This window comes from Quercus lobata, chromosome 2, assembly GCF_001633185.2.
Source record: "Quercus lobata isolate SW786 chromosome 2, ValleyOak3.0 Primary Assembly, whole genome shotgun sequence".
Taxonomy (NCBI): domain Eukaryota; kingdom Viridiplantae; phylum Streptophyta; class Magnoliopsida; order Fagales; family Fagaceae; genus Quercus; species Quercus lobata.
The window spans coordinates 50,324,577-50,348,212 of NC_044905.1; the positions used below are offsets into that span (position 1 = coordinate 50,324,577).

The 23,636-nt window shown below is 34.0% G+C and overlaps 1 protein-coding gene across 1 annotated transcript; it reads left to right on the plus strand.

Moving 5' to 3' along the window:
- Positions 1-8,971: 8,971 nt before the first annotated feature.
- On the plus strand, positions 8,972-23,636 carry LOC115975768 (RAB11-binding protein RELCH). The gene is made up of 20 exons (XM_031096733.1): positions 8,972-9,452; positions 12,541-12,693; positions 13,921-14,099; positions 14,698-14,805; positions 15,762-15,932; positions 16,033-16,593; positions 16,915-16,989; positions 17,087-17,215; positions 17,305-17,379; positions 17,460-17,669; positions 17,915-18,067; positions 18,167-18,381; positions 18,539-18,656; positions 18,851-18,983; positions 19,052-19,250; positions 19,329-19,434; positions 19,517-19,657; positions 19,744-19,867; positions 19,999-20,115; positions 23,033-23,636. Exons 1-20 carry the CDS (start codon positions 9,254-9,256, stop codon positions 23,413-23,415), a joined length of 3,549 nt encoding a protein of 1,182 aa, XP_030952593.1. The 5' UTR covers positions 8,972-9,253; the 3' UTR covers positions 23,416-23,636.

Consider the following 23,636-nt stretch of genomic DNA (forward strand, 5'->3'; position numbering starts at 1 on the left):
AGTTCTTCATCTTTTCTCTCTCAATTTCTCTCTCTGTGTTCACACATCTTTTTTTTTTTTTTTTCCTTCGTCTTTACTTTTTTACACCCCCCATTTGTCTCGTTCTCTATGTTTGGGGTTAATACAAAGTCAAAAATGGCTTTTGGCGAACAAGAACTTCTCATCTTTCCTAACCAATTGTTGTTTATATGCAATAACCAAACATTGCTAAATGAACCAAGCTTTGAAGGAAGCTTTCCAAATTTGATAGAAATGCCCAAGACATCGCTCCCATAATGCTTGGACATACTCACTTTGGAAGTGGATGGTGTGCTTGACTTGGTTATATCATTTTCTGGATCCTTGTAACACACATTTAATAGAGAACTTGATATCCGGAAGAAGAAAAAAAAAAAAAAAAAACCTAAGAATTTATTTTCCTTCTACTTTCCTCTCAACTTTTCAGGGAATCAAACTAAGAACATAGATTCTACCTCAGGATCATTCTTACATAAACAAAAACAACAAGGACTTTGAATCTCAAATTTTGAGCAAATTGAGTCTTTTGTTATCAAATTTGAAGGAGATAAATTTTCAAAAAATGCATGAATTTCTACTAGTCTTTGCCTTATCAAGCTTTAGATGTTGACTTCGGTATAATTTACATTATTGTTTTTGTCATCGCAATCGTTGTCTCTATCATTGTCTTCCTCATACTGCCAAGCTCTCTCCAATCCCACATGCTTGCCCATCCTCTTGGTTCTCCTCTCATCTAGGTTAGGGATTTCAGATCCCTTGTTTGAGTTTTGTTTTTACTTAGGCATGTGGTAGTCCATGTGGCATCCTACGGGGTATATATATATATATATATATATATATATACTTTTTTAAAATTTTTTTATTTAGGTCTATTAGTGACACCAACATTCTCCATCAATAACTTAACGATAATAATGTCTATTTTAACACGATGCTAATATATTAGAGACTAAACTAACACATTTGCAAAATTAAAGACTAAATTGACATATAGTGTAAACATTAGAAATTAAATTGGTAATTGACCCAATATTTTATCCTTTTTTTCTAAAGAATCGGTCTTTTTTTTTTTATATAGTAATTCATAATTGGTTCATGTGGTAAAAGCCTACTAACTTTTGAGTCAAGGTCACAAGTTTTTTATTAGTTTTATCTAGATTTACCATTGACATGATTTTTTCACTAATCATTAAAAACTTGCCTTCTAGATTTTGTTCTTAAATTATTATAAATTTTTTTGTTGTGTTTTTAGAGAAGGGAAGAAAGTCTAATTAACGGTATACAAAATAGTTGAAAAACAAAACTATTTTCTTTTTAAACAAAACTATTTTTATTTTATTTTATATTATTATTTAAAAAAAGTGATATCTTAGCTTTTGCTAAACTAATCGACTCCCTACCAATAAGATAGTCAAAAAAAAAAAAAAAACCCTTGTGAGCCAATAGTATGTTGAATGGAATTTGAGACTTTTGGACATATGCGAATGTGACATGTCCTTCAAGTTCATTAAGCTCACCACCCTTAAAAACTAAACTCAATAACTTGTAATTTGTAAACAAGAGATATAAATTATACCTATATGACGGATAACAATTTATTTTCATATATGTCTTCTCAACTTTTTTTTTTTTTTTTTTCATATATGCATTATATAAGTTTTATTTATTTATTTATTTTTTTTTTTTGAAAGGGAATATAAGTTTTATTATATAGACTTAATTAAATGAAGTTCTAACTCTATATAATTTGAGGCTTAAGGAAATAGCATTAGGTGAGATTTAGTCACAAGTATACCTTAACTTTACTTCCTGCCTCACCAAGTTCTGTGGTGTGGCGTGATCACCTTAGGTTTGTTTTGACGTCATGGTCGTTATCTCATCCTTCGTTTATATGTTGACAACAACATTCTCACCGGGAATGATTATTCTCTTTAACTAGTCGCTAACCCATGCGATGCACGGGATAGTTAAAAAAAATTTATACACATTCACTTTTATTGGTACAATCATTTGAAAACAATTCTAAGTAATACCCAAATGTAAGAGACACATTGACTTACTATTTAAAGTAGTCTTTTGAAGAATTTACACATATTGTGCAACTAAGCCTTAATTTCTCATCAACGATTAGAAGTATAAACTGCAAATATATAAATAAAGACCATGACTTGAGAAGGACGCATTAAACTTCAAATTAGAGTACGTGGTAATGTCACTTTCTCAATCTTTGCTCAATTGTAATAATAATATAGAGGAAATTCAAAACATGGAAAGAAAATAAAAATTACAACAATTAATTCCATTATCTTTCATGCTATACTTTGTAATTGTACGGAATTAAGTCAACTCAATTTAAGTAGTTGTAATAAAATTGGCTTCTACTATTCTCTATTCTATAAAGATATGAACATATTGGATTTCTCAAACAATTACCGGTATTGCAATAAAATGATTTATTATTGAAAATAAGAAACAATTAAGCTCATCCCTTAAAGATTTACCTCTTGTACTTGGTAATTTCCATTCAAACTTTAAAATAGATTATTTGCCTCTACCTAGATGTTTTCCTTGTGGTGAGGACAAATAAAATGAGACAGGTGCTGCATGACCTTCAAAGCAAAAAAGCTTTCTTCTTGTAAAAAACAAAACTCGTCAAGAGGAGTAAGAGAGAAAGAAATTACTCAATGAAGAACCATGGTGAATGGAGAAAAGATTTTTGAACTTCCAAAGATCCACACAAATTTTAGCCATAGGTGCAAAATGCCAAGTTAAGAAATATAAATATTGATCTACAGGTGCAATTTTTAAATAGAAAATAGCAATCTCATGAACAAAAACCCTAGCAACAAAATAGAAAAACTATAACCTTAATTTGATTTCTCATTTATCAATGATGGTGACTGGAGAATAAGTTGATATAGTACATAAGAGTGGCCCTGAGTAATTGCCGATGGCAAGTGCCAAAGATAGTAAGTAAATCAAATCAAAGAAGGAAAGAGTATAAATTATTTCACGAAATCAAAGATCTCTTTACATCCCATAAAATTTAAAATAAAGAAGAAAATCTCTCTATAGCTTAAGAAACACAATATACTAAAATTAAAGAGAGAAAATTTTTGGAGGACAAAATATTATAGATAATTTAAAAGAATTTTGGTTTAATTCCTGAACACTACAACTCCATAAAATTCATACTAATAATAATATTTTATGATAGCGCAGTTAGAATTTTGGTTTAATTCTTGAACACTGAATTGGAAATTGATTATATGAGTATTCAATGGTGAACAAAAATTAAGTTAAAATTTGAGCATTGTAACAACTTCTTCACACGGTATTCTACGGGTAGCAACGAATTTAATTTGATTGTGTTACTATATAATCCAAACTTATTAATATATCAGGACTTTGAATTAACTCAATAAAACTATCAAAGCCTTTCCACTACAAGAACATGTGAAGATTCTGTTAATTTGAGCAAATTTAAATCCTTCCATTCACTTAAATTTTAGAAACAGATTATACACTTAAAAGGGTTAGTAATTTATAGCACTTACCCTCCACTATTAGTATACAGACACCAAGTGCGATCGTCGTAACTCTTTGAAAGAACCTTCTCCTATTGGACCCTATCAAAAAAAAAGAAAAAAAAAAAACCCAATTAACAAAATTGATCCAAAAGGGTCTAAAAAGCACACAAAATCAATTCAACAAACAAAAATATGAGACAAAGTAATTACTTTCTGCTGCCAATGAAATCATCTTCTGTATTGCTGTTCCAAATTGCAACACTTATCTCTCTAAAGCCTTCAATTAACATAAACACAAACTTCTCTTGGAATATCAGAGTATTATGACCATCTATACACACACACACACACACACAAAAAAAAAAAAAAAAAACCCTCAACATAACTCACTATAACTCTATTGAAGCCTCAAAAATATAAAGAGAAATTAAAAGGGTTGAATTTGATATTTACGTTTGGAGAGAGAGAGTTTGCAGAAACCGTGGTTTTATATTTTTTAACTTGAGAGAGGGGTAAGGTTGCTAAGGTTTTGAGGAGTTATAATGTTTTTATTTTTATTTTTTATTTTTTAAATATTGTGCTAACGTGGAAAATTGTGGTGCCATTATTTTTTATTTTTTAAATATTGTGCTAACGTGGAAAATTGTGGTGCCAGCAGAGGCTTCGGTTTTATATATATATATAGATTAGATTCCATCAAAGAGCTTGACAACTAATTTACTCAAAAATCTATTAAAGAAATTTTTTTTTTTTATATATAACTAGTCTCTAACCCATGTGTTGTACAGTATAATTTAATAAAAATTACATATATTTATTTTTTTGAGGGACAATGAAGTAAAAATGAATGATAATAAGGAATTTGTTCAGATTTGTAATGAGGCTCTTAATCCTCTAATTTTATTTAATATAGGAAAAGTAGACAAGTTGGAAAATAAATAACTAAATTTTGGTTTATATGTTTCATTGAGCTTCAATCCAATTTCCAATCTCTCTATTTATTCACTGGTAGAGAGTTCTATAGACAAACTTCATAAACAAAAATGATAGAGAGCATCATACAAACAAATAAAGGAAAAGCAAATAATGATTTTTATGAATTTAATTAAGAATAGTAGTATCTCACCAAATGTCGGTTTGTCTCTTGAGATAAAGAAAATACTCTTTTTATTGAACAGTCTGAAGTGGTCATTTAAGACTCTGGTATGGAAACTTCTCTTCTGATGCTATTTGGATTAAAATATTGCTAAAATTAACCTTTCTTTTGCTTCACGCAGAGCTAAAACAATAATATAGTAAACTTAAATATCCACAATTTTTACCAAGTAGGTATTATCAAAAGCATAAATGAATAACAAATCATATCCAAGTCCACCGCTTCACAAAATGGTAACTAATACACATAGTGATGCGAACCTCAATCGACACGCTTAGAGACCTAACAAAAATATTGGAATACTTGCCCAAGAAAACTAAAATTCAGATCTTTGATAGAAACCCTGAGCCAACGTTTATAATCGAAACGCGAACCAAAGGTATAAATGTAACACATTGACCCAATGATTATAATTAAATCATGAACCAAAAGGTATAAAGTTTGAACACCACAAAGAAAAATCTCTGATAAGTTCACAGTTCTTGAAGAACCAAAAGAAGAGCAAAGCCTCACCTTTTTTCTGATTTTTATTCAATAATTCTCCTCTATTACAATGAGTGCATGCTATTTATAAGACATGACTGAAAATAGAAAATATAAAAACGTACTAAATAATAAAACCTTAAATAAAAGTTGATTTGGTCTGAAATTAGCAAATCCAAAATAGGAAAATAGCTAAAAAACGTTCTAAATAATAAAAGCCTAAAATTAAGGTAAATCTGGTCCGAAATTAGAAGCTCCAGAATTGGAAAAATATCTATTGACTGATATGGAGCTGGAAAATCAATCAGTCATTAATCCACGTCATAAATCAAGCCCAATGAAGCCAAATCAGCCCTCATTAGCTTGAATTAAATTTATTACGTCTTCATCTTTCTTTGGGCCCAGCTTGGAATGTCCTGCGTTTAAATTAGCCCAAATCTTTTGAATCAGCCCATTAAGTGCTTATTTGATCTTCTTGGTTCTTGCTTTAGTAATAGGCCCAACTGGAACATGCAATGGATCCTTGAATGCTTGTTGATTCTCATCACACAGCTTTTCCATCTTCAAGACAAAACTATCAAAAGCATAGATGATTTTGTAAGAGCAATACATACATAAGTAGTAATTATTATTCTATAATGTAAATGCTACAAACTAACTAAATAAATTATGCATAGTTTGTTGTGTGTCTTAGATAGAATTGTTTATCAAAAAGAAAAAAAGGTGCTCAGTGTTGTTGAGTCATTCCACATCAGTAAGGTATGATATTGAGAAGGGATTTATCACTTGCTCTACAACACCAATTACCGCATGCAATTTTGGTGTTAGCGTGTGAGTGTATTCCCTTGTCTCATCATTCTTCCCTTATATGTGTGTGCCTTAGATTGTATCGTTTAAAAAAAAAAATTTATGGGATATGCAAAAGCACACCAAAAATTGTAGTTGAGAAGGTTGCTCTATCTCTTGCCCTACAACACACACACACACGAATGGTAACTTAGGTAAAATATAAAGAGGAAAACACAAAGTACCTTGAAGAACACTACCAAAATCACTACATTGGAAAACAAAGAAGGTCGGCAATGATAAAACTAAAATCTTTAATTTGCTGTTACTCGAGAGTTTTCAATCACATGACCATCATGGTTTTCAGACTCGGACTGTTCAAAGAATTGAAGAAGAGAGAGATCCAAGATTTTTAGAGTCAAATCAAAGTTTAACCAAGACTGAATTGTGATGACATCATAATTAATTTAATAATTATTTAAAAAATAAATAAATATATTAAATTAGTAAAAAATGAAAAATTAACTAAAATAATCCAAATAAATATATAAATCTATATTTCAAATATACTTTTCATGTGCTATGCCAAAGCCCATTTGACTATTCAATAAACTTTTTGTATGAAACCCAATGAAAAATAAAAAGTTAAGAGAGATATTTCTCATGAAATTTAAAAAAAAAAAAAAAAAAAAAAAAAAAAAAACCCTAAATAGTAGTGGACATTGGTTTGTCTGCCATTACACTTTGTTGTAAGACCCATTCCCCAATAACATTGAATTGTCCGTCCAATTGAAAAACAAAGCCCTAGAAATTAAATAGGATGTGGCTACTAGTGAGACATTGAATAAAGGAGAGGGAAAAACTGCAGAAAGAAGAAAGGAGGGGGGGGGGGGGGGAGAAATAGAAGAAGAATGAAAGAAATACTTTTTAAAATCTGAAACAGAGAAAGAATAAAAGAGGGAGCAAGACATTGATAGTCAAGCATTGAGCAAAATTGCTGAAAACGGAAGAAGAAGAAGAGTAAACACTTAAACAGGGAAAGAATAAGAGAGACAGCAAGACATACATGGCGTTTGAAGCTTTTAACAATGATGATAAGGTGCTTTAACAATGGTGTTTGAGCTTAAATCGTGAGAAACCCAAAATGATCTCTTAAGGGTTTTGAGTTTTGGGTTATAAAGTAGGGGATTTTTTTTTTTTTTTTCATTCATTTGGCCTTAAATTTTTAACAGTTTCGTTAGTGGTGATGTTTGCAAAACAATATGGAAAAAATAGCATCTCGAGTTTTATGATAAAACTCGATTCTTAAATGCTTGACTTTAAGATTATCTACGTGGAATCCATGTAGAACTCAAGTTTATAATACTTGAGTTCCTCTTTTGCACTTCTTCTTCCTCCGTGTTTTCCAAATCGTGTCTTTGGATCTGCGTTTTTTGGATCGTTCTTCTTCTTCCTTCAGATCCAATTCTTCGATTTTTCAGATCATCTTCATCTTCATGTGTTTTCCAGATCGGTTCTTCAGATTGTTCTTCTTCTTCCTTTGGATATGGTTCTTCGATTCTTCAATTCTTCAAATCGTCTTCATCTTCATATGTTTTCTAGATTGGTTCTTTAGATCGTCTTCATCTTCATCTTCGTTCTTCAGATACTTTTATAGAACTCAAGTCTGAGAAACTCGAGTTCCACGTGGATAAATTACTCCACCTCAGCACTAGAACTCAAGTCCTTGAGGCTCGATTTTGTCACCGAACTCAAGCTTCATAGATTCGAGATACTAGTTTCCTAAATGGTTTTAAAACCTTGATAACTAATGATATTCTCTCCCAAAATTATGCTAGCTTGCAAATTACCTCTAAAGTAGGAGTCGGGTTTCATGTTTCAGCTTTGATGTTTTTTTATATCAGCTTTGATGTTTTTTTATATATAAAAAAAAAAAAAAAATTAGTGATGTGGAAAATTGTGGAGGCTCCAAAACTAGTCAACAAAAAGTTAAAGACTTTGGTTTTATAGTATAATAGAATGCACCAATTAAGCTCAAAAAAAAAAAAAAAAATCCAATAATTCATGATAAAACACAATCATCTAGAATCATATATACTACACCTTATACCCATGATTACCATCCCCATCTTGTAATAACCCTAATACATCGCTCCAAGATCAGTTCGTAACCCATAATGAACAATTATATAACAGCACAACCATGTAGCCTGATCTTTCAACTATGAAAACAAAACAAATATTTAGTAAAAAGCTGATAAGAACAATGGTTGAATACCTGTTGCTTGTCTCTCAATCTCTCTCAAATCGGTCTCTTTCTCGGTCTCTCTCTCAAACTCAATTTATCAAAAATCCATCACCTTCTTAACCTTAATCTCGACTTGTCTCTCAAACTTGGCCTCAATCTCGGTCTCGATCTCGGTCTCAGTCTCAAACTCAGTTTCTCTCTCAAACTGACCCAACTCCTATTCCAATTTTTCCCAAATTTACTCAGTTAGGGCTTCAAAAATCCATCATGTTTTTGGTTTTGATTTCAGGGGAAGCGGAATAACGTCGTTCCCCTTAAATTTTTTTTTTTTACAATTTTTTTTATTTTCTTTTAGTTATGAAATTTATTAAAAAAAAAAAGAGCCAGAACGGCGTTGTTTTGACTCACTTAACGACACCAATTAACTGATGTTTAACGGAATAGTTAGAAAATTGAAATGACAAAACTGATAATTAGAAACTGAAATTATAAAAATTAAAAGTTAAAAAATCAGTTTTAGATTTTTGCCATTATTTATTTTCCAAATTACTGTACCGCGATTAGTTACTTCCCAGTCCCCATTACGTTAAAAAAATAAAATTCAAACGTTGACCTGAATCTAGCGGTGCACCCAATAACAATAATCACCTTTTATATCAAAAAAAAAAAAAAAAAAAAAAAACCTTTACGTCGGTGAGTTGATTTAAATCACGGGGATCCCTATATCAAAATGCAAATAAAAAAATCCAAGTCATCATGATAAACGGTCAGAATTACAATAAGTAATAGCTAAACCATGAAACTCTTATCCTGATGCGTGCACTGAAACCTGGCTCTCCTCTCCTCTACCTTCTCTTCTCCAACGACCTGAGCTTTAGTTCACGTTCACGCTCACGCACAAACTACAAAGCCCACGGAGATCTCATCTAGCACTAGCACACAAGCTTCTTCTTCCTTCTTCAATGGCGATAGAGAGAGATAGATAATATTAGGGTTTTGGATCTATCACTCCGGACCGAGAGTGAGAGAGAGATGGACGTGGAGAGGTCTTCGCTGTGCAATTGCGTGGTGAACTTTCTGTTGGAGGAGAGGTATTTGTTGACGGCATTCGAGCTACTCCACGAGCTTCTAGACGATGGCCGTGACGCCCAGGCTATTCGCCTCAAGGAGTTCTTCTCCGATCCCTCTCAATTCCCTCCCGATCAGATCTCTCGCTTCAATACTCTTCGAGGTTCTCTCTCTCTCTCTCTCTCTCTCTCTCTCTTTCTCTTTCTCTTTATAGTTCCGTTTGGTTGCTGAGAAAATGTAAGAAATGAGGCATTCGTTTAATTTGAGATCTTGTAAGTTTGATAAAGATTAATTTTATTGTAATTTTGATGTGTACGATATTGGTTCATGTTTTACCGAGTTAGTGGTAGGATTTCAATTCTATTGCGAATTTTGGAACTCGAAATTGTTCCCGGTGAATTGTGGCATTGAGAAATTTGTGATACCAGGAGACATTTTCACTTTTCGATTTTATGATTATGATATATAGAAAATTTTGGAAATGATCGATCAATGAGAGTGAAATCTTGGATCTTAATTCTCTGTTTCAATAGGAGTTACGAAGAAACCCCTAGGAAGATCATATTAATGCGGGTAAGATAGGAAAATTTGAATTTAGGTTGAAATATTGGCTAGAAAAAACCAACAAAGAAATAAAGGAATCTGCAGGATAGTAAGAATGTTCTTTGGCATTGATTGCTATAGATTAGGAAGGATTGCATGACATTGTTTGATAATGCAATAAAAAATATGGGTTTATTGAATGGGGGGACAATGGTGCTATTGAATGGAAGGTGATGGTCAGAGGTGAAGAAATTAAGAGGCTCAACATCTTGTTCTTTCTTGGCTACTCTGCGTGAACTGTGAAGCAATTGAGGATTATTTTTGTGAAGGGGAAAATGATAACAAAGTATAATGGAGGCGTGTGAGCCTGAACACCTGTGATCCAAAGAACATATCAAATAAGCATAATTTTTTTTTTTTGATAAGTAAGAATGTTATATTAATGAACGGCTACTCTATGCATGAAAAATATAGAGCAAACCCAGAAAATACAAGAAGAACAAAACACAGAGAAAACATAAAAGAAAACCAGACAACAGATTAGTTACAAAAGAGAAAGAGAATTAAGAAAAGAAGGGAGAGAATCACTAGTTGTGAGTTCCCAAGCCCGAGACCAATCAAAAAGAGTTCCACTAAAAAAAGTAAGCATCTGATCACCGGACCTATTCAAATCCTCAAATGTCCGTTGATTCCGTTCCTTCTAAATACACCATAGGATGCACAACAGTACTAAGTTCCAAATCTGAGACGAATGCTTCCCCACCCAATTCCACCAGCCAAAAAGCAAATCTGGGATCGATCTAGGTATAACCCAAGACAAACCAAAAGTTATTAAGGTAAAGCTCCACAACTAATGAGCCATCTCACAATGAAGAAGTAAGTGGTCTACTGTCTCTCCACAATGTCAGCTCATAATGCACCAGTCTACCAAAACCAATCTCCTTAATCTCAAGTTATCACCCGTTAAGATCTTATTCCAAGCTACACACCAAACAAAAAAAGAAACCTGTCTAGGTGCCTTTACTTTCCAATACATTTCCAAGAAAAGACGATTGAGGGAGAATCCCGCAATTTGTTATAATATGACTGGATGTCAAACTCCTCATTAGGTTTCAACTTCCATCTCATCCAGTCTCCAACATCTAGTGGAGGAGTATTAGCTCCCAATATACGAAGAAAATGTAGCCCTTCATCCATCTCCCAATCATTAAGTTCTCGAAAAAAACAAACATCCCAAATTCTTTTATCCTTCGCACCCTATCTTGACAAAGAAGCTTCTACAGATGCCTCCTTATCAATGGCAATACCATATAGCCTTGGGAAAGCCAATTGGAAAGGTTGATCCCCATACCACTTATCCTGCCAAAATCTCACTCTATTCCCAAATCCAACAACAAACTGACAATTTTTGCTAAAATCCTCCCATCCCATATGAATACCTCTCCACAAACCACACCCATGAACTCCCCTTCCTAGCTTTGAGGTCCATCCCCCCCAATCTTCCCCATATTTTGAAACTACCACCCTCCTCCATAACCGATCCTCTTCCTTCCCAAACTGCCACAACCATTTCCCCAATAAGGCCTTATTGAAAGTAGTAAGTTTTCTTATCCCCATGCCACCGTTAGCTATAGGTGCACAAATTTTATTCCATCCTACCAGATGAGTTTTGTTATCACCCCATAGAAAATCCCTTTGCAACTTTTCAATTTTATTAGCTACATAAGTAGGAATGGTAAATAGAGATAGAAAATAGGTAGGAAGACTAGATAGCGTACTCTCGAGTAACATCAAACAACCCCCTTTAGACAAATACAACTTCCTCCACCCGGCTAAGTTCCACTCAATTTTTTCCAAAATGGGATTCCAAATTGAAGGGAAGTTAGGCGAAGCCCCCAACGGCATGCCAAGATAAGACATAGGCAAAGTTCCAACACTACAGTTCAAAATTTTAGCCAGGGCATGCACATCATCAACCTCAATTTTGAGATACAAGAGGTGTTTGGTTCCAGATTTTATATTATCCCACTGGGATGGCACCTGTATCTTTTGTCTTTGGTGCTGTGGGTTTTATTTTTTTATAATGCACTAGCGATGCATAGATGGCTAGTCATGTCAATATGTGCACATTATTTGCATTTAACTATGTGCAGCTAGCATTTTCCATCTAAAAAGGGTAAAAGAATTATTTTTCTGATGACGTTAGTACGCTAATTTGTTAGTTGTAATATTTAATCATGGTTTTCATTCCTTTTCTGGGTTTATCAAAAATTATAATTTTATGATGCAAATAAATGCACTTGTAAGTGGTTTCAGTCCATGCCTGAATCACACATTACAACAACAACAATACCAAGCCTTAATCCCAAAATTTGGGGTTGGCTCCTCAACATATTAGTTAGGGTTGATCACATGTATTCTGTTTCTCCATTTAATTCTATCTGAAGTCATACTCTTTGTTACTTCCTTAATAGATAATTCCTTTTTTTATTACTTCTACTAATGTTATTTTGGTTCTTCCTCTACCTTTTTACGTTCCCTTAATTTGGATCAACTCACTCTTTCTTACTGATGCATTAATCGCTCTCCTTTGAACATTACCAAAACCTGAATTACACATTGAATTACCAAATTTAATTTTATAGCTTTTCCTTGAATTTAAAACATAACTGATTTTGTTTAATTTCTCTTTCCTTCTTGAAATGCAGTTGCAGACCCTCAAAGTTTGCTGGAAGAGAAAGAATCACTAGAAGAAAAATTAGCAATTAGTGAATATGAGCTTCGTTTAGCCCAAGAGGACATTTTGAAATTGAAGGCTGAATTACAGAAGAAAATGGAAGTCCCTCTGGATAAATTGAATGGTAATTTCTCCTGTGTTCGATGTTTCCAATGATATCATTTTGAGCATTTCATCTTATTTGCATGACAGATCTTTCTGTATGCTGTTTGAAAATGTATGGTTTGTTGGTTAATATACTGCATGGGCACTGCATTCTATCTGAGACAGTTGATGCTTTTTAGTAATTTAATTAATGAAGCCATATGTTTACAATGAGCTACCTAAAATATGTAGGTGCATCAGTTGTGAGCTTATTACTAAAAATAATGAAGACTCCTCTATTTTTGCTCTTCTTGCAAATTGAAATAAAGGAATTGACAACCATTTTTATGTTTATATTCTGGAATTCAATTTTACATTCCCATCTTTGCACCCTTGTTACCATTAGTCACTGTTTTGAAAACCACACCTGACTGTCCATTCCGACCGGGTTAACTGTCAACTGGCCCAATTTGTGCAATTTGAATTTATAAGGCAAACTGTGTAAACTGCTGTTCAACCGGTTTGGGGAACTGGTGGTTATACCAGGTTGGAGAAGCTACTTCCTTCACAAAAAATAAGTGCAGCTGTCAAAATTCGAACACCTACATGGTAGGTTCCAATCATTAAATTAATAAGCAACCATTAAGCTACGACAGCTTTTTGTCACAATGGATTACAAAAATTTATATATATTCAATTCAAAAGGATTAGATATTTAAAAATTGCTAATCAATATGATACATATCATTAAAAATAAACAAACTTTATATTAATTCTTTATAACTAATATATTTATAGTTTTTCATTATGTGATTTTATTGTAATTATCTCTCTCTAAAGGATTAACTATAATCTTAACATTATTTTTTTTTCATTTATACTTTATTATCTTATGTTTTTCTTATATAAGTTTTAAAATATTTTAAAATAATTTAAATTTCTGTAGATATATTTGAATCAAAGTTATTAATTTTTCCAAATGTATTCTATTAATTTGTATTTTAGTTAATGTTAAATTAATTATGATATCATTGCGGTTGAACCTCTAGTTGGACCCTGGCCCGACCTCAAAACCTTGAACCTCCATTTTCTAGTTCTTAAAAAGGTCCAGTTTTTAAAATCTTGCCATTAATTGATCATTTTTTTTGTTTAAACTATTAGTGCAACAGTAATAGTGGCAAATTAAAGATTCTGTATGAATGTAACGAGGCACATTCAGGATTTACTATCATTTTAAGAATTCTTTATACCTTGGATTTTTTTGCAGAGTCAAATAAAGATGCTTCTGTAAATCGAGGATCTGAATTTCAGCGGCAAAAAAGGGAAGCTTCCTTCTCTGATTTGGGCCCCTTGAAGGATAACGAACGTCGTGATCTTAACTGTGCTGTAAAGGAGTATTTGCTTATAGCAGGGTATCGGCTCACTGCAATGACATTCTATGAAGAGGTATGCAAGACAATGCTGTTTCTCTCTCTCTCTCAGTTTGAATGACTTTTTTATTTTTATTGAGATATGTCTATCTGCTTTCTTCTAAATTCCTTGGTTTTTCTTCATGACCTACCTGCTTAAGTTACAATTAGAATTTAGAAGGCTGAATCAATCAACTGTAAATAAATGCAGTTGCATTTACTGGCTTTCTTGCCTGCCTGGTCGGAAAAAACATGATGCATTACATATATGTGTGTGTGTTTTTAAAAATATAGCATAACTCAAGGTTACCTAGAACATTGTACACTTGCCCTTGTGGTAGTAATATAGGGATTTGGTACACTCCTATACCCAGTATGAAATACATTGAGGCTAAGCTCAGTTCACTGTTTGTGGTCTTCGTTTGCATTAGAATGTACGTGATTTTCAGATGCTGATTGCACTAGAAAGGGCATCGAAACTTTATCCTTAATTGTTGTTTTTATTGATTTTGACTTGTTTGCTGTCCCATTACAGATAAAACCTCTAATCATGTGATATATGTATGATTTTCACTTAATTGTGTATCTAATCTTAAAACATTATCATAACCTTACCTGACAATATTTCACTTCAGGTTACAGATCAGAACCTAGAGGTTTGGCAGAATACAGCTGCATGTGTACCAGATGCCTTACGTCATTATTATTATCAGTATCTTTCATCAACTACAGAGGCTGCTGAGGTATTTCCTGAGACGTTTAGGCAAGTTGTTTCTTATGTTTACTCAAAAGAGTTCTAGTACCATTCTTAGTCCTTTCTAGCATCTAGCCTCTGTTTGGATACAGATTATAAATGAAAATTATTTCACTATTCAGCTAATTTTGCTACTATTCATGGGTCCCACTACTCTTTTTGGTACTATTCATGGACCCCATTGTATTATTTCAACTAACTTTTACCTTTATCCACAGTACTTTCAGCAATAAGTTTTCAATTTCAGCAAAATAAACAGTATCCAAACTGACCCATAGTGTTTAAAGTTATTTCCATTTACCAAGCTCACCAGTCTTTTTAAATTAACACCAACGCCTTTGCAACCCACTTTCACTTTCTTACTGCTGATCTATGTAATGATGCATATTATATCACTAAGTGGAATATAAGTATGTTAACGTATGGACTTGAACTTCAGATGATTGCATCAGTATAAAACTTTTTTTTATTTAAGTGTACTAAGTACTATTTACATGGAGCACATGAGTAACTTTTGCCTCCACATTCTTGTTTGACACAAGAATGTAGAATTTGACCTGAAAGTGCACATATACATCAATTTATCAATTCACGATTGTGATACAATGTGTCAAGATTTGGATCTTAATCTGTTAATCACCATTCCTAAAATTGGAATTCTCTCACTAGATTAGTAACCTCAATATGTAAATCAGATCTATTACTCTACTCACAGCATTCTTATTTTTAGAGTTGTAGATTTTGCCTATTTGTTCTCTACTTTCCATTTTTCCAATTGCTAATTTTCTCCTTTTCTAAATTTTCTTTTGAGTGAGACATTATTGTAATAGATACTTGATATCAATGTTGTAGATGCATAGTTTGATTCATTTGATGTATCTTGAAACTCTTTGTTTTTTGTTTGCTCTGAACTGCACATAAATGGCTATGCATCTTGTGCTGCAGGAGAAAATTGCCATGTTTCGAGAAAATGAGTCATTACTAAAAGAAAATGAGAGGCTTAATCTTGAAAAGGAGAGCTTACAGAAGAACAAAGATTTGGCTGATGGTCAAATAAGTGCATTAACTAGATCCTTAGAAGCTCTTCAGAAGGATCTTAAAGATAAAGAGAATCTGGTACTCCTCCCTGACTAACCTTAATCTTTTAGAACAGCTGTGAAATCAACATTCATACTTGACAATGCAATAAAATATTCTAATATTTCTAGACTTTCAGGTACAAGATTTGAAGCAATCCTTGGAGCAACAAAGGAAGGAACTCAATGGCTGTAGATCTGAAATCACTGCTCTGAAAATGCATATAGAAGGATCTCGTTCAGGAAGGAATTTCCTAGCTAATGATGTTGATCATGTCCAGTCACAGCCTTTAGAAAAATACAAGGAAGAAATAAAATCACTACAGATTGAAATAGAAAGTTTAAAAGCAAAAAGCATGAACGCTCTTGATTCTGTATATTCTGTCAAATCTGAAAAAGAATTTGTGCAGGCAGAAGAGAAAGTTGTTGAGATACTTGAAGATAAAAGTATAATATCTCATCCAGTTGATGCAGGAGTGGTAGACCATAATGTTTCTGAATTACAGGCTACTCAAAGTTTTAATGATAACACAGTTAAACCTAAGGAAATTTCACAGGAGTTGTTAATGAGTCATTTGAATGATGATAATCCTTCTGAAAACATTGGAAATGTTTCCAAACAAAATGGTGAACCACGATCAGAAGAAAGCAGACTCCTAAAATCAGACAATTTATCTGGTGAAGCTGTTTCTGATAATATGGCAAGTACATTTTACTCTTGCTTGGGGAAATATAATAGCCTGCACAGGAATCTGCCAGAAGCTTTTTCTTCTGCAGGGGGTTGGGATGGGGTTCTTATTGAGGCAACTTTGTGGTGGTATATTAATGTTCTTTATGGGGGACTCCATTAAATACAAAACTTCTGAAAGTTCAATTTCAAATCTTTGAATACCCATCCCCCTCCCCTGCCCCCAAGCCTAAAAAGAAAAAAAGGAAAAAGAAAAGAGAAGTCTGATTTGCATGTGCTTGTGTGGTAGAATTTTATTGAACTCCATATCTGACATATGGTTATACTTGGACAGGGCTTAGGAACCATACAGATCTTGGCAGATGCCTTGCCTAAGATTGTACCTTATGTCTTGATCAACCACCGTGAGGTTTGCTTTTTAGCAATTTTTTTTAACGTATCATTTATCTCAGGAGTTTTCTTATCAAATATTCTATTTGTGATGTATTGGTGTTATTAACCTACAGGAGCTTCTTCCCCTGATAATGTGTGCGATTGAGCGTCATCCAGATAGCAGCACTAGAGATTCCTTGACCCACACATTGTTTAATCTAATCAAACGCCCAGATGAGCAACAGAGACGAATTATAATGGATGTAGGTCATTTTTTGAAGAATGAAATTTGTGTTGTTAGTCAGATCTATGGTTATAAACATTATGTTTAATCTTTTCAACTCTATATCAGGCATGCGTTAGCCTTGCTAAGAATGTTGGTGAGATGAGAACTGAAACAGAATTGCTTCCCCAGTGCTGGGAACAAGTAAATCTTTTCAACTCTATACCATTCTGTTTTTTACCTCAAGAAATAGGCACTCATTCTTTTGGATTAATGTATTGCAGATAAATCACATGTATGAGGAACGTAGGTTGCTTGTTGCTCAATCATGTGGATTGCTTGCAGAATTTGTCCGGCCTGAGATTCGTGATTCTCTTATTTTGTCCATTGTGCAACAATTGATAGAAGATTCTGCAACTGTTGTCCGGGAGGCTGCTGCTCATAATCTGGCATTGCTGCTTCCGCTCTTTCCAAATGTGGACAAATATTTCAAGGTCAGCCTCACTAAATATGCTTCGAGGCTCATGGAGAAGAATTCTGACTTGACAGGATTGGCTGCAATGTAAGCTCTAGAACAGGTTGATGACACATGGTCTAGGGAATGGAGCCTTTTCTGCTTACCGTAATATGATGCCTTACAATAGAAAAGAAGTAATAAAATGAAAAAAAAGAAAAAGAAAAAGAAAAAGAAAAAAAATGACCGAGAAGTTTCTCCAATATATATATTTTTTGTTGATAGGTGGAGGAGCTCATGTTCCAATTGGTCTGCGATCCTTCTGGAGTAGTGGTGGAAACTACACTCAAAGAATTGCTTCCTGCAGTGATAAATTGGGGAAACAAATTGGACCACATTTTGAGAGTTTTACTCTCTCACATCTTGAGCTCTGCTCAGGTATGCTTCTTTTTACCATTGATTATTCACTTGTTGATGAGAACTATTCCATTATTGCTTTATAATTCTTTTTCTCTTGTATATATCTTAATATTGCAGCGCTGTCCACCTCTTTCGGGGGTTGAAGGGTCTGTGGAGTCACATCTTCGTGTTTTAGGAGAACGAGAGCGCTGGAATGTTGACGTTTTACTAAGAATGCTCATAGAATTGCTTCCTTATGTGCACCAGAAAGCAGTTGAGACATGCCCATTTTCTTCTGTTCCTGAAACAATGGGCAAACAATTTTCAACCTCCTTGCTTGAGTTGTATGCGGGGTAAGCTCTGGTTTTCCCCTTTTATTTGTTTCTGTTAAATACATTTTCCCCCTTTCCATTTGATACCAAACCTTTTTTCTCGAGATAATATCATCATTTCATTTGATAGCCTAGTTTCCTCCATTATTACTTCTGAGTTATTTTAATATATAACTAGGGGACATGTTGAATGGCCTGCATTTGAATGGATGCATGTCGACTGCCTTCCTGATTTGATTCAGCTTGCGTGCTTGTTACCTCAGAAAGAAGATAGTTTACGAAATCGAACTACAAAGGTAACAATGTCTACTCTTCAAAGCTGTTCATGTTTGTATTTTGCCGAAATAAACTAAATTGGAACATTTACACGTCATTGGATTGTATGTTCATTAATTTCTCAAGTATGGCTTGTCAAAATTAATAAACTTGTACGATCAGAGTAGTGTTCTTCAGTTGTTGCTGAATGCTGATCTACATATTGCTAATGCAGTTTTTGCTGGCTCTATCTGAACATCTTGGGGATTCGTATCTTACACATATAATGCTGCCTGTATTCTTGGTAGCAGTTGGGGATAATGCTGATTTGACATTTTTCCCTTCCACCATCCAATCTAGAATAAAGGGTATTGGATCTTAACCTGTTCTGTTCTTTCACATCATTGCAAGATCTTTGACTATTGCTTTATTACAGGTTTGAGGCCAAGAACTGCTGTGGCCGAGAAGCTAGCTACTCTGTGTGTCCTACCACTACTCTTGGCAGGTGTTCTGGGTGCTCCTAACAAGCATGGACAATTAGCAGAGTACTTGAGAAAGTTGTTAGTTGAAGGTAGCATGAAGGAAAGTCAGCCAACAAAGCGTAATGAGATTGTTGATGCTGTCCGTTTCCTCTGGTTCGTACATCAGCATAACTTTCAGTGTGAATTGTTTGTAATTCATTGTTTGACTGATAGGTTTTTTCCGTAATGCAGCACATTTGAACAACATCATGGTATGATATTTAATATTCTATGGGAAATGGTTGTCAGCTCCAACGTAAATATGAAAATCAGTGCTGCCAATTTGTTGAAATCCATTGTAAGTACCTACTTTGTGAAATCGTAATTTTCAGTTGCAATTGAATTAAGATTAGGACTTATAAAATTATGGTGTTTGATAGGTACCATATAACGATGCAAAAGTTGCTTCTACTCATGTTTTGCCTGCCCTAATTACTTTGGGCTCTGACCAAAACCTGAATGTGAAGTACGCAAGCATAGATGCATTTGGAGCTGTGGCCCAGCATTTTAAAAATGATATGGTATGATTTGTTTTGGCTCTTCAATTGACATTAGTGTTTTTGATGGATTAGTATGCATTTGGCTGATCAAACCCGACACATCCTAGATTGTTGATAAGATACGTGTACAAATGGATGCTTTTCTTGAAGATGGATCTCATGAAGCTACTGTTGCTGTGGTTCATGCATTGGTGGTTGCTGTACCACACACAACGGAAAGATTACGAGATTATATCCTTAACCTTCTTCATTAAAAGATTATTTTTTGGATCATTCAATGTTATTTAGTCTATAACTTTTCCTAGTTGGCTCTTAAAATCAAGTCACCAGATTACACTGTTCATTTCTTTAACATGATATACATCTTTTGTCCAAGATTTTCCAGCTCTCAGCTACGCCAACTTCTGCAAGTGACGTGATGCGCCGCCGTGAAAAAGCCAATGCATTTTGTGAGGCAATCCGTGCTCTAGATACTACAGGTTTTTCCTTTTTTATTTATTTATTTTTTTTTGGCAGACTGTGTCCTTTGTATTTCCTTTACCTTCATACTTTGGAAATATATTTCCAGTCATGAACTTCAACTCTAGGTGGATTGCAAATGGTATTAGAAATATGCTTTAGTGATATGGTTGTTCTGTAGAAGTTAGTTGAGCATCTATGTTTTATTGGTTTATTTTATTTGTGTTTTTGTTGGTTGTTTGAGCAAGCATCTAGCTCAAATATCACTTTCTCCTCCCATAATAATGGGATGGAGGGTGAAGTCGTGGGTTCAAGACCCAATGGGTGCATGTGTAACTTGCCTGTCAAAAAAGGATACTAGAGTGACTGGTTTATCTGAAATCACATTTGGTTGTCAATTAGCTTTTTCTTGATGGGAAAGAATCCCCTCCTATTTAAATCATCAAATTTCTTCCAATTTTAATTCAGATATATGAAATTTTGAAAATTATCCAATGGTCTTAAAAACCCCATGTAAACCACACAAAATCAAATAAATTCCACGTGTCTCACATTTAGGCTCTGTTTGGTTGGGAGGATGAAAAAGTGGGAAGGATTGAAAATATTGGGATGATAGAAAATATTTTAATTTTCACCATTTGTACTTGGTAGGGAGGATGGAAAAATGGTAGGATAGAGAGTAAATTTCTATTATGCCCTTATTATTAAAAGTAGAAGTGTGGAAGAGTGGGGATAATTTTTTACTTTTTTCTCATTGTCATTTTTCTTTCCTCTTTTCTTCCCAATTTGGAAGGGGAAAAAATGGTGGGTCCAGGTGGAAAATTCCATCCAATCCCATTCTATTTTCTCTCCCTTTTCATCCAACCGAACAATGGAAAATCATATTTCCCTCTCTGTTTTCCTTCCCCATTTTCCATCTTCTCTCTTTTCAACCCAACCAAACATATTATTAGCTAAAAATTGGAGGGAATTATGTGAGGGGATCTTATCCCTACTTTTGGCTAAACATACTGTCTTAATGTATTAAATTATACTGAATTGTTTATGTGATGTGGACACAAATTAAGGTTAAGTATAACAAAGTTGCAGTGCTCAATTATTACATACCCAAAGCCATATTTCTTTCTGCTGGGCTTTTTGAATGGGTGTCATTTATGGCAGCTGTGTTTAGGCCTTTCATTTATAAAAGACAGCTGGCCAAGCATGCTTATTTTTATTCCTGTTGGTTGCTTTGGAAACTCAGAAGGTAAAGAAAAATGATTGGATTGAAAATCTTTATGTTCTTATGGCATTAGAAATGATAAACTCCCCAAAACTAAGCAAAAAGACAACAAAAAAACTAGTTTTAGTCTTGATTAGTGGCCCTTCTTGTTCTCTAGAGATCTGAATCATAAAAATATTACACAAATATTAAATTCTTTGCTATTTTAACATTTTCTTAGCAACTCAGCAGATGAACCTTCTGTAGGAACAATTTGACTGGTCCCTTTCTTTTAATAACAGCTGAACACATCAGCATTAGCACATGAAAACATGTCATTCTTATCTAAAACTTGAGTTATAGTGCATCATTTTAAAGAACTAATGGAACGAAACACAGTGCTAACAGCTTCAGTCTTAGAAATTGTACCATCCATTGCAGGCATAATAGTGTATAAATTCTATTCTGCCATGGCATTTGGGCTTGGGTCTGGAGTTTGGAGTGTATATAGGCAAGAACGTATACATTTTAAAGCCCCGGCTTGTCCATTTTCAATGCATATGTGTTGGACATGCAATGGACACTCCTGCATGCATGTCCTCATTGTGTTGGTAGGAAAAATATGTATTTTATAAGAAAATTCCTTTGATTTTAAATATGTTTTTAAAGATTTTATAGTTATTTATTTTCAAAAAGCTTAAATAAACATAAAATATGCCTATGAATAAATAAAATATACCTGTGTGTGTGTGTTCGTGTGTGTATAATATTGTCATATTCCCACTATATTGTTTGCTAAACTTTCAAGAATTGCCGTGTTTGTCTGTGTTTATTAGTATATAATATAGGTGAGTTAAGTGGTGTAAGGGTGAAGATTTTTTGAGGTCTGAGGGCTGTATTAAGAAATTGAATGGCCGAGTCAATGTCGTCATCATCGTCAAACTCATTGTTGGAAAATCTTTGAGTGAATGTATAGGGCTACGCTTGGAACAAAGGGGGAAAAAAAATAAAAAAGAGGGAACCAAGTGGTTCAGCGGTAGCATTAAAATTTTCCCCTTCAACAAATCAAAGCATTAGATTCAGTCTCTATCTGTTGGAAAAGAAAGAACAATCAATCTCAATCTTTATCTTTTTTCAATCAGTTAAAGGACCAGAGAAATTCATTTGACCTGGGTTTCCTCCTCTTCTCTTCCCAAAATACTATCATACATCTTGCACCAACCTCACATCAACTTTGCATGTATAACCATTTAGAAACAACCAAAGCAAAATCATAGGCAGTGACCATCTGGTTAGTGTGAGCATGCCTGCTATTAATTGCTGGATTTCTGAGATTGTACTCAGTAGTTTATCTTTGTGTTAGTGCTGTTAGTGTTTTGTGCTGTTATTTTTATTTTAAAAAGAAGTGTAACGAACTTCTAAATACAAATTGCTTGTTTTGATCTGAACTGTATGTGTGTCAACACTCACGTGTCAAGTCCTTATTCAAAGAAAAGGACATCTGTTAGATTGGAAGAAAATGCAGGCTGGACCCCTGTGTAGACTGCTGCCTTACAGTATGTAACCAAAATATGGTTTCCAACGGTTCTGAGGAATTGTGGCACATTCTTATGGCACTGCTAATGAGTGACTATTATTTTTTCAGCACCAGTTGTCTATTTGAAATTTCTTGTTTTGTGTCTCAACTTCTATTCATGATATGTATGATGCTCAATTTTCATCTTTGCTTGTTACAGATCTTCCTGCAACTAGTGTTAGAGACTTCCTCCTACCTGCAATTCAGAACCTATTAAAAGACTCAGATGCACTGGATCCAGCACACAAGGAAGCCCTCGAAATCATGATGAAGGAAAGATCTGGTGGAACTTTTGAGACAATTAGTAAGGTGATGGGTGCTCATCTTGGGCTTGCCTCGTCAGTGAGCAGTTTCTTTGGTGAGGGTGGGCTGTTGGGCAAGAAAGAAAACGCAGAGCCACCGCCACCAGAGCCTGTTGAGTCACCAAAGCCAGTGTCACCTATGCCAGCAGACGACACTAGATTCATGCGTATCATGAGGGGCAATTTCACAGACATGCTTAGGACTAAAGCAAAGAGCCCAGAGGAAACTCAGAACCAATGAAGTTGGAATTTCCCCTATAAATGGCTATGGAGAGAATTTTTGTTTTTTAATCTCCTAATATGTCAGGTAAAGTGGTTGTTCCCTGTTTATGAGGTCGCGATTTGCTGAAAGACAAACTTCCTTTTATTACTTAATTCTTTTGTTGGTGTGTTTTTTAGGAAATATTCTTTTCTTTTGTTGGTTTCATAAGCAAAAGGAAATAAAAGAGAGAGAGAGAGAGA